The sequence below is a fragment of the Poecilia formosa genome, unplaced genomic scaffold (assembly GCF_000485575.1).
Source record: "Poecilia formosa unplaced genomic scaffold, Poecilia_formosa-5.1.2 Scaffold68, whole genome shotgun sequence".
Taxonomy (NCBI): Eukaryota; Metazoa; Chordata; class Actinopteri; order Cyprinodontiformes; family Poeciliidae; genus Poecilia; species Poecilia formosa.
Window position 1 is genome coordinate 2,030,439 of NW_006800007.1, and position 12,616 is coordinate 2,043,054.

General features: G+C 38.0%; 1 protein-coding gene across 8 annotated transcripts in view; it reads left to right on the forward strand.

Moving 5' to 3' along the window:
- The window catches only part of fgf13a (fibroblast growth factor 13a), a 100,273-nt gene that overhangs the window by 61,567 nt on the left and 26,090 nt on the right, over positions 1-12,616 (forward strand). Inside the window, exon 1 of one of the 8 annotated variants that reach the window (XM_007555128.2) lies at positions 8,546-8,645. The exons of 6 other annotated variants lie outside the window; for them this stretch is intronic. In XM_007555128.2, coding sequence (XP_007555190.1) covers positions 8,615-8,645 — 31 coding nt within the window. In that variant the 5' untranslated portion in view covers positions 8,546-8,614. Of the gene's footprint in view, positions 1-8,545; positions 8,646-9,701; positions 10,654-12,616 lie in introns of those variants that run through there. One more of the 8 variants, XM_007555127.2, reaches the window with a different exon arrangement.

Here is a 12,616-nt window from a genome sequence, read left to right on the forward strand (position 1 = left end):
ATCAATAATTATTGATGATATCAACTGATAAGAAATGATTTTTGCTTGATACGATCTTCAGCCATTCTGTCCAGCCTTTCCCCAGGAATAGTTTGAGGAGTACAAAAATGAGCGTAAAGTTGTTGGTTTGGCTTCTTTCTCCAGATGTCAATCTAAAAATGAGTCTGGTCCATTTTGTAACTTAGAGGATCTAAAGGAGGGGTAAGCAAGAACTAGTTTCTTGCAACATACCTGAATTGTCTCCTCAGTGTGCAGTCAATTTCTCCAGTTCTGCTAATGATCTGATTATTTGACTCGGGTGCGTTGAAGCACAGAAACATCTAAAAGTTACAAACCCCTCACCTCTAGGACCTATTGGTGTCAGATACTCTACTCCCTTCAGGCGTCTTGTAGGGTTTTGGTGGTTCGGGACTATTTTGGCAGCAATACTAGCCAGGTGGCAATACTCATATGGCTGTTAGCATATAAATATTACTTTCAGTGGAAAAAATCTTAAATTTGATCTTTCACATGTCTTCCATGAAGTGGAAATCCAAGACATTTTTGTTCTACACTGCAGAGAGTAGCCAAAATTGAGTGGCGATGCCGTCATTTTCAGTGTAATTTCCCCGGATCTGTCCTGATCCGGCCCACTTTTACAGAGGAAAGCAGAACATTGAGTTCACTGACTCTGTTCTTCTGTGAGATTGTATTGCTAGGTCCCTCTTGAGAGATTGTAGATCTCAACGAGCTTTTTATCTGGTTAAATAAAAGTTATTATTATTTAAAAACAATAAGCCTGCCAAGACCATGGAGGTCCACGTCTGGACTTTTTCCTTCATTTTCACACAGATGTAAGGTTCCGAATCAGCTGTTTTTGTTTTTTATGTTTCTAACTGGGATCCATTACAATTCACTATCATTATGCTTCCATTGATTTCTCTGTGCGCCGTCTTCACCAGGCACATGGTCTGCACAATAAAACTGGGATACACTCCGTTTGGTAAGGGAACATGACCTATTTACCCACCCACTCCCATTAGTTGACTCATGTCTGCTGCAGTTTCATTTCCTGCCTAGTTGATTTGTTCCGCATGATGATTTTGCAGAAATAATCTATGCCAAGCGGAAACCATGCAATTACATTGGCACATTCACACACATTCTGATGGTTCTGTAAATATGTATAATCATTTTAATGTTGTGTGTGGCACCTTTACAATGAGAGATGCCACCATTCACGGCTTACACACCACACATAATCTTCCTTATCTGTGCTGGGGCATCGGGAGCTTTTCTGCCGGGAAATAAAACAACCAACTTCTTCACCGAGGACACTCCAATGCAAGAGAAAGCCGGAGTGTGTGACCAGACTAAAATTAGCTTCATTAATGTTCACATCCAGTTTGCCTCGCTGCACATTTGACCTCCCTGCATAATGTTCACAGATACGCTGAGGCTAGTGAGGAGGTTACCATCAGGACACAGACCTGCTAAATGGCAAAGTCAATTCTACTCATTCATTGGCTGTCAAATTTTAGAGTCTCCAAGGTGTGCACAAGGTGTCCTTTGCTACCTCTGCATTATTAATGCTAGAAGAAAATATATACAGTACTGCTTAGTTTTTGCTTTTAAAGCTTGAAAAGGCTGCTCCAGACACCTGAATTCTTTAGTTTTTCCATATAGTGTCCTTTGGAAACGACCTTTTTGTCCTGTATAAACTTTGTATCAGTTCCATTTGTGTAGTTTGTGCTATCTACAGTTCCTTTAGGTCACTGAAGGACACCCTTCTAAAAACTAGAAAAAGAGAATGAGCAGTTTAGTTGAAGTTAAACATAATAAATGTTTTATATAAGGCCCAAGTTGAATTTAATTTAGTTTATTTGTACCTCACAGCACCAATTTACAACAAATGTAATTTCAAGGCATTATCCTTCAGTTTTTGATAACAGAACATGAACAACTTTCTTTTGGATAGTTTTGTTATAAAGTGCATAAAAAATATGTCTGATTCTGTCAGTAAGCTTTATGATCCCTGTCCAAGGTCATTTAAAATCTGAGATCAGGAGCTTTTTATTAGTAACTTGAAGGGCTAAGGGGAAATTTGCATTTGGTTTTAATTCTAAGACATAGGGAGCCTCTGGAGCCTGTAGTTTCACACTTTTGTGCGTACTGCTTGGGGTAATGAATGCTGTAGCATTATTCATTCCAAGCAGGCTGCTGTCTGAACTCTGGCCATTTCACACACCGTTTGGTGCCTCTGATTGGGATTTCTGTGCCATTACAGCCTAAGAACTTACACACACAAACGCAGGGAAATACACACACACAACAATCTCCAAGACCAGAGATCACAGTCTGTTGATGCTCGCAGTATGCTTCCCTGATAAATTATCAACTTCTCTCGCGGTGGAATTAACGAGCCACAACTTGTGCAGTCAAAGTTGTATAAATATATGCACCAGTGTGTTTTCAGTGTTTAATTGTAATTTAAAAATGTACAAAGTCAGATAAATAAATACATCATTATGTCAGTAATTAAATTCACCACAAAATAAATCAGGTTAATTTATGTAATGAACAATTATTTTATTAAATTATGTCATTAGATTATTAAAATGCAAAGCCACAGTATAACTTACTAAAGCTTTATTGATTATTTATGATTCCTCTTCCTGCAGCACAACTCCAAAGTTGAGGGGCGGGGCTATTGGCACATAATGATCTGTTAAACTCTATTTAAGCTGAAGAACTGATTTAATGCCATGAAGCTGACATTCAATCACTTCTTTGACTTTGTCTATCAAGTAGGCTGGTTGACTATCAGCTAGTTGTAAAAATCGGGGGGTAAACTATGGAGCTCAAAGGATCAGCGTTAGCTCCTATCGCAGCCTATCAAAATGTGTAACGTCACTAGAGTCTTAGAAGAACTTTGGAAAACAAAGAGCAAGCTCGCTGACTAAAATGGTCAAAAAATCCTTTCATATTCTACAGTACGAAGTCTGTAGTTATTTTTTTGTGATATGTAATTAGATAACTGCATGAATATTTATGCTGTTTTTTTTAACAACAGTTTGAGGAATTAAGATTCATTACATTTTCAGTTTCAGAGGTGATCATGGCCTTACTTACACATTGTGTCTCACATTTGCTGTAAGTTCCCAGATTCCAAACCGTTCAGCGTTCAGCAGTGAACCACAATGGCTTTTTGTGTCATTTTCACACCAAACAGACCAAAAATGGCTGGCAGACGTGAATGTCCTCCATTTGTGTGAGTTCTGTGTCTCACTGCCAAATTTAGCTTTTATAGACATATGAAACGGAGATGAATTATTTTCTCAGAGTGAAAAAAGCCTTACAGTCTCCCAATGTGTGAAAGAAAATATGGCATTAACAAGCAGATAAAACACTTTGAAGGCAGCTGCTGTACAAAAGGTTACAGGATAAATGCCGGGCGATCCCTGTGTTCCCATTTACTTCTGGCATTTTAAAGAGATAAAAGCTAGAACTGGTGGTTTAATACTGTAATTTAAACTGGAGCAAAGATCAGAAATGAGACTATTTATACACCATGTTAAAAATAGTTTTCCTTTATGTTATTTTTGCCTTAGTTAAAACACCTTTCCTGACAATAAATCATATTGTGTTTTATTTAAAAATCAAAGTGAGTTTGAGAATATAACTGAACTTCTTCATGCTTCAATAGTCAAAGGCTTTTAGACTTTATGGAAAGATGCTGTCATGATGTTTCTAATCTTGAAACAAATTAAATGTAGATTCTGTGATGATGTGTTTATTTAATGAAGAGAGTAAAATGTAGAGTTCTTCTACATTAGCAGAGTCTGTGATGCGTGTGTGTAATTCATAATGGGAGTAAATTATAGAGTGCCTCTATGTTAGCAGAGTAAATTATTTTTGCTGTAACATCAACATATTTAATCCCCCCCCCCCCATATTTATGATTACCTGACCTTTAGGGACTGGAGAGTAAAGCCCATATACACACTCCATCGCTGCCCCCAAATGGTCAAAACCTGAATTCATCAAAATATAGGTCAGACAGTTCTGCTGTTGGAGCTTCTAGGAATTTGCGATGTGGAGGTGAATCTTCATAATGCAGAGAAAATGTCCACATAGCATTGCATGAGATTAAGAAACATGATTTAGTCAGTGATATATAACTTTAGTAGTAGTTGCATAGGTTAACTTGTTAGGTGTGTAAACATTAAGGCTCAGTGTTTTATATTAATTGAGATGAGAAATAAAACACTGATGCAGAGACTCGTTAAGAAATGGGGATGTGTCATGACCACATCCCTGTACCTGAAACAACAGAAAGATAAATGCTCCTTAATGTTACAGCAGTATCAAGAGTTCATGACCCCAGAGGTAACTGCACTGAATAATCAAAAACAAGTGTGTATTGGAAACTGATGCAAAAGATACAAATAATTTTTCTTGAAATATTTTTATAAAGCATTCGAGTTACAATTTAAGGCAAAGTTGAGCTTTTCCAATAATAAGTTTAGAGGAGCATTAAAAACTTTTTTACACTTTATATTGAAATATCACAATCCTCTATACTGATGAGTTTCTCTGTTGATTTTTGTCATAAATCCTCAGGGATTGTTCCTTGTGCTGGTGATTGAGCTTCTTTGCCCACAAAGGTTTACATTATATGAACCAGAATAAATGATGGGGCCTCATATCCTTCCGTTTCAATCGTCTAACTCATTTATCTATGCTATGAATACAGCAGCACTGTTTTAAAATGAACAGGACACTTTCTCTGTGCTGAAGCTCCTAAAACCCTGAGCGACTGATGGCTTTCTCTTTCTGTAAAAACCCAACCCCCCATTCCCAGTGTGCAACACGGACTCTCCACCCCATCTTTCTCACACACCCTCTTACGTATGTGCTGTATCCATGGTAACGTGTGGTATCACCACAGAGCTGGTGGCCGAGCACGCTGTAAGCTGCTGTTGTCGTGGATGTGCCAAATTCATGGCACACAAGGAGGAGAGCAGAAGCACATTGTTGTCAGGGGGCTGAATGACCGACCGAAGCAGCTACCTTTTAAGCTATTCTGCATTTTTCAGGATTATACTGTCGTTTATCCACCACCGTGTATTACCACAATGTGCATCCTGTTACTGGGTTTAGGAGTTATTCACAGATATGATTTAATTTCGCATAAACCTCTGTGATAGTCAATAGGAAAAATCTTGAAAGCATCTTTTTCCTATTAAAAAACAGCAAGGTTATTGAGTTCTCTGTAAACTGAAAATTTAATTAACGTCGGGTTGCTATATTGACAATTTTGAGTTGTTAAAAAGAGGAAATATGTGTAACTGTTTTGATATATTTAATACACAAAGGTTGATTCACCTCAGCAGCATCCAGTCTTCCTGTTCTTCTTTGCTGATGTTCTGCTCTCTAGTGGCTAATAATAGAAATGTGGTACAGGTGATGACGGGCATTTTTAAAGAATTAAGGGTCCTCCTCCCCTGGGTGTGCTTTCAGGTAAAAATGATTGTATTTTGTAAAAGCGCTGTTGAGACAGCAGCAAAAAGCTGAAGCTACAAGTGAAAATAAAACCATGGGGTTTCTCTAGAATACTTTCTACATTTATGAAATAAGTAGACAAAACAATAAACAATGTGTCTCATTTAACTTCCTACTAAAATGTTGGAAATATGAAGTTTATTTCCCTTAAGCTAATTTTCTGTTGTTTAGGCTAAATTAAATGAGTTCTCTGAACTTAGCGTGGTTGCATGTTGGGTTCAATCAAACATGGATGCTCTGAGCTGCGCCTAATGATTTTTTTTTTACTCTCCCGCAGTGTGTATGGCTCCGTGTGTGTACAGTACAGTGAATGTGGCCCCATGAGGCGGCAGCAGACAGGCATTCTGGGGCAGTACAGTAATTAATGTATCCGTGGCACATTGCTGCACAAGCAACACACATGCCACGTGTAGGAATTTTCTATGTTTGCTCGAGTCCTTCTGCCTTTTGCAGGCTGTATATGCTGCAGAGCTTTGGATCATTGACCCACCGCATAACCAAAGTACAATTTTCTTCTGTTGTTAAGACATAAACTCATTTTAAAAAGAGTGATTTTGCTGCATAGTGTCTTTGAATTTTCTAAACGCTTTTGTTGCTGAAATTGCCAAGACTTGAAATAAGGCTAATATTGCCCAGGCTTAATGTTGACCTTTTAAAACTCTGCAGAAGAGCTTTGTTTTCTTCTAAAACTAGTCAACACAAACACCCCTTCCAGATTTTAGATAATCAACAGGCACCTGGTTAGATTTGTGAATTCCAGGCTTCTTGCTTTCTGAATATTGCAAGAAAAGTTTCTTCCTATGTAGACCTTTTTTATTTTTTGCATCATCTTAAATGCTTAACTCACATCACTTTTGAAGAGTACATCCTGACTCTATCAGTCTTCTGAGCTGTCAATGATAAAGCAGTCGTTCTTTTGGAAGGCCAAACTGTCTGCTTGAGTGATTGTCTGAATTTATCAGTCATCGGGATGACTGATGCAGAACCTGGGATTAGTGAATCAAGTCATCTCGGTGTGTTTGCAGGGGACAGAATCTGATTTTAAACGCAGGGTTTGCTATATGGGAGCACAAGCATTTCTACATTACAGGCGTTTCACTGTAGAGAAAACGTAAATAATTTAATACAAATATGCTACAATTTAAATATGTACTTTTACAACTATGAAGTTTGGACCAGGCTCTAATTTTCACATGAATCTTTGTCTTAACAAATCTATAGGGTAAAAAAATAAAATAAAATATTAAAATAATTTTATTTAAAAGGTTTTACTTACAATAATGTACAGTTGACCATTAGACTAGGCTGCACTGATGAACATGCCCTTTGCAGAAAGTTGCCAGACTGACATTTAACACATTTCACATGAGCTTTGCTGCATATAGACAGAACCGTTAACACGTCACTCTCCAGCTCTCTCTCAGCTCTCCGGTCTTCTCTGTCCAAACTGTAAAAAAAAGTGTTTAAAACATCAAATTAAACTTGACAGGGTACTGACTGAGGTTATTTTTGTAAATAAAAAAAATAAAAAAAACAGACATCATCATCCGTCATAATAGCTTAAAATCTATTCCTGTATTTGCCCTAGAAAAAAATGTTGTCACATGCAAAAGGACATTTTTTTATATTGTTGTTCTTGGTGTGAAGATTACCATAAAACCTGAGAAAGAAAAACAACTACATGTATGCATGACTAGATTTTAATAGCTTTGTTTCTTTGATACTTTGAATGTCCTTTCTGTGGTACACATTATCCAAACTGAGGACTTTTAGAGAACAGCTTAAAATAGAATCAAACAGTAATAATCAAAATGTCTAGAACTGTACACGATTGAATTTTTTATATCTTCTGTACTAATCAATATCTTCTTTGACACATTTTGAAATATTTATATTGACACAAAGATGGGATTTCGCACTCTTACAGAATTTTCTTTGTTTGCAACCTGCAGGTTAGTTTATTCTGTGAATTAAAGTTAGGTCCCAAGATACAGATAAAAAACTTTCACCTGTTTATAGCACATCTGAAACTCTGTTGGATGGGTGGCATCTGTGAACATTTTCTTTCCTTTAGTTTTTATATCAACTTTCAAGTTGTGATATATTCTGATTTGGATGAAGGTCTGGAGTTTTATTAGATTTTTTTTGCTTTAATCTGCATTTTTATAGTAGCTCTGGGTACATTTAGGGTCATTTTCCTGTTTTAATGTGAACTCCCATCATCATCTGGACTTTTGAACCCTGTCAGGCCTTCTTCCAAGTCCCAATCAGCAACCAAGAAAAGTTGATTGTTGGTTCAATTGCGCCATCTAGTGTTCAAAACCATACATAATTCTCATAGCACACACACCACAGATTGCTGCTGAATCACCCAATTTGGGTTTACCATGGGGTCAAACTCCTCAAAACACTAAACACCATAGTGCATATTTGAAGGTAGGTTTTTCTGAACATTTTCTTGCAAGAACATTTTGTGGAGGTCGCCTTTTTATGGGTGTTATCACTTAATAGGATAAAACTGCCAAAGAACAGAGAATCGTCTTTGCAAAAAGCATTCAGCCTAATGTAAAGATTCACCATTGTCTCGTCGATATGTTCAGCCAAAGTGGAAATGCCTGAGTAACCAGTTTAGACTGCGCATTAGCGGATCATTTTACATCATTTTTGTAACATGAGAGCAAAGTCTTCAGTGCCCCAAGAAGGAAGTAGACAGTCGCAGCTCACATTTTCGTTCACTTTTCTCCAATCTGCCCTCTCCTTCCACCACCACTAACCTCTCCATCTGAGCCCAACAACACACAGAGCTGTGTTTGCTGGATCCACAACGGCGACCAAATGAATCTTTAATGAGCGTTTTAGAACTTATAATGGCATGTCGCTAATGTCCTGTAATGATCCTTCCAGTTGATGGCCACGCCTCGATGCTTTCTCCTCCACTGCGCCTCTGACAGTTGTCTGACAATGCTTTGAACTTTGGAGAATCGAGTCTCTTCTTCTTCCCTTCAGCAGCATTTTTACAACTAGTGCAAGTACAAAATAAATCTCTTTCTGGGTTTATCTGGGAAAAAAGATGACTTTTCCTCTGAGAAAATCTGTTTCAGGTAAGTTATTTATTCTTGATGTTGGATTTAAACTGCTCGTGCTTCTTTTTTTTAATTATGTATTATGCATCTGAAATCTGGTTTTCTTGCAAAGACTTGGTTGCCGTGCATAAAGGAATGCCAGGGATCATGCTGCACATCTTTTCTTTGTTTTATTTTATTTTTTTTAATTTTAATTTTAATTTTTTTCATTTTAATCTGAGATCAACTCTTGGTTGAGTTTATGTTGCTGTCCATGGTGCTGAAATGAATCTTTGCATTCAATTTTTGACAGATTTTGCTGTTTGCAAAGCTTTTAGTGTGAATGATTCTTATACCAGTTTTATCCTTGTTGAAATCTCAGCTTCATCTTCCTCAAATTGTGGTGTTTGTTGTATGTGGAGCTTCTTGTGGTATTTATGACAGTTCCTAACCGTAAGGTGTGGCGTTCCTATTTCTTTATAAAGTAAAAAAAAATAAAAAAAAAATGGCAGTGTCACTTTTGGTTTTACAACTGTAGATGGCACCATTGGTTAGTCTTTTAAAAGTGTCCAGTGGGAAGTGAAGGTAACCTGGTGATGTCTGGATATCGCAGAATCAAACCTTTATGGTGGGTTTTATTACGTCTCATTATTGCGAAATGCACTTCTTTTTTAAAGTTCTAGTTTTATTCTTCTGGCTTCTTGTAATTCTAAATTTTTGACAAAATTTTAAAGGAATTTTAAATTACTATAAATCCACAAATGTGTTCAAGTAAAATCTCCCGTTTTCTTACTATTTTTACATATCATGACATTTCTTTAAGATATTAAGGCGGTGTGTAAGGCTAACAATCGTCTTCAATCACAATTTGCTACAATGTTTTACTCTTAGAGCTGTTTGCCATTTTAATAGAAAACAATCTGTGATGTTCTTTACCCCTCTTTTGGATTTCTTCACTTCACCACCCACCCCGCCTTTTTTTCTTATTTTGGTACTTAACATGAAACATGTCACATGACAGCGTGTGTTTTGTTAGTGGTGTCTCTGGTGTGTGTTTGTGTCTGTACTACGCGGACCGGCCGTCTCCCCTCCTCCCCGCTGCTCAGTCTCCAGGTTGCTGTAGGTGGGGACGCGCTGAGCGGCGCGGCTCGCTGGGTTTGCGTTTCACGCCTATTTACTGATTCAACATGGGGCGCATCGCTCTAGCAAACTGTACAGGGAAAACAAACAACACGAACCGGATCTCCGAAGTGATTCATTCACGTCCTCTGCTGTGAATTTTTAAGTGTCTTTCTCTCCGCGGCACTTTCACAGTGAGGGATTAAGGGGAACAGTCACAGAGGCGTCTGCAAACAGGTGTTTTCCTCCCACTGCGCTTCATTCACCAAACCGGTTACTATGCATGTGCGCTGCTCTGGTGTTTTAGTGGGATAACGCAAACCCATTGACTGAGACAGGGTTTGGGCTGTTTTGTGTTAGAAAGATGATCCTGCTGGAAGAACACGCAACGCGGTTTGGTGAAAGTCTTTTTGCATCTTCTTCTCGACCGTCTAATTTTTGTTTATCAAACTTGACTTTTTTCTCGGAGATACACCGGACGACTCCTGAATAACGCATGGATTCGTGGAAAATGATCCTTTAGGAGGTTATTCGAGCGAGCTGGCTTTACCTCCCCTCTGGGACTATTTCATTTCACCGTTTGATGCACTTTGCGAAATCTTCATCTCGAGCATCATCGTAGTTGCCTCAGACTTTCTGTAGCGCTGCGCCTGGAAGTTTTCCTGCCAGAATCCGCCGTTCCGGATTCATCCACTTTTCTCTGGAAGTTTTCTTCCCCAGACCGCTGCCAAACTGGCTATGGCGGCGGCTATCGCCAGCTCCCTCATCAGGCAGAAGAGGCAGGCGAGGGAGCGGGAGAAGTCAAATGCCTGCCGCTGCGTTAGCAGCCCCAGCAAAGCCAAAGGAAGCTGTGAGAAACCCAACCGGCTCAATGTCTTCTCACGGGTCAAACTCTTTGGTTCCAAGAAAAGACGAAGGAGAAGACCAGGTCTGTTGTCAGGATGCTTGTTCTCTGACCTCCTTTTTCGCCTTTGAGAACTATATAGCAATAAGATTATTTGCATAAAAAGCATGCAGCGTTTAACGAGCCTCTGCAGAGAAAATTACCAGATGATTCTTCTGTTTATACAAAATGATTGCACTGATTCGAAGTCATTTATTTCTAACTTCTACGATGAGTGTCTAAGCTGAGGGTTAAATGTATAATAATAGGTTTTTTTCTGTTAGTTCACATTTGTTGTGACAAAATCAAACTTTTAAAGAGTTTTTAATTCCATAATTTTAGAGAAGCACCTGGCGACTGGAATCGGTTGATTTCCCCTCGATCAGCTCCCATCAGTGATGCATGCAAAAATAAAAAATAAAAAACCTGTTTTGCTCTATCAGCAGCATACTTGAATATGATTTTTTTTTATGTTTAAAAAAATAGATATTTTCCTCTTTGTATTTTTGCTTTTAAAAAAGTAAATTAGAATCTGCCAAGCGTCGAGGTCTGTTGTGCAGTTTAACAGGATACCCACGATTGTTCAGTAGCTTTTCTTCCATTAAGAGCTGTATTTAAGACATAGACTGTAATAAACTTTGTACAAGTTGCTGAGAAGATGACTGAAAAAGTTGGATCTGCATCCAAGAAATGTTAGCTTTGTCCCCATTATCCAAATCTGAAGGCCGTACAAAACAGATCACACTACAGAAAGAAAATAATTTGTTTTCATTTATAATTCTACTTAAGTTGATGCATCACAGTCACCTATTTTTTGGGATAAAGAAACTGGTTAGTTTTTAATCTGACATGGGATGGGAAAAGATTTAATTGAGCAAATAATTTTGTTTGTTTGAAAGCCAGAAGTGTCTTTTCTTGTTTTGTGTGTATAGGTGCAAAAGTTGTCATCAAAGTTTACATTTTAAATTTTGTTTTTGTTTTTGTTTTTGCAGTTATATTTGAAACACTTTTTCATTTTAAAATAATTTTACATTAACAGTTACACTACATGCCTTTAAGGTCATGGTTCAAATCCCAGGCTGGAGTTTTTCTGCATGGAGTTTGCATGTTTTCTCCATGCGACCGTGGGTTCTCTCTGGATAAACCAGCTTCCTCCTACAGTCCAAAAACATGACTGTTGGGGTAATTGGTTTCTGTAAATTGGATGGTTGTTTGTCTCATGTGTCTGTGTTGCCCTGTGATGGACTGGTAACCTGTCCAGGATGTGCCCTGCCTCTCGTTCAGTCACTGCTGGCGATAGGCACCAGCCCCTCTGCAAGCCTGCATGGACGTTCAGGGATGGATTAATTTGATTAAGTGATTGTTTATATAACTGTTCAATATAGAATGTTTACACCATCCATTATTTTCCTTAAATGGAGAAACTGATGAGGTTTAAATAATTTTCAGTCTCAGAAGTAGCTGGTCTTCAGAATATATATATACATCTTCTTTTTTTAGAGCTCAGTAACTCAATTAAACATGAAATCATTTACAATTACAATTAAAGCACAATGTAATTCTTGGCAAACGGGTTGCAAAGGTAACTTTAGTAAATCCACAATGGTTTCACTAAACTACAAGTAAGACAGAAGAATAGATGAAAGGTGTGGTTGCCCACTAAGAAAAAAACAAACACTCCAGAAGAGACAGTAACCAGATAATGGAGGGCACTTAGCTCTAATTGGACATTCATGATGTAACACAGCAGTAACAGGAATAAATACAGCGTCATATTCCCCTTCATGTGAACATCTGACATGTGACCGAATTAAAAACAGGAGATTAAGATTACAGTAATTTAGCTGTGATGACGTGCTAATGGACCAGTCTGATTACATCACAACAATATTCCTGCTATTGTTGTGTGAAGCGCCTTAGTGTGGACTTTCTCAATGCAGGTGGAGCTAAGAAATGACTGCAATCTTTCTTGGTTAAAGATATAAATAACAGACTTAATACTGATGAT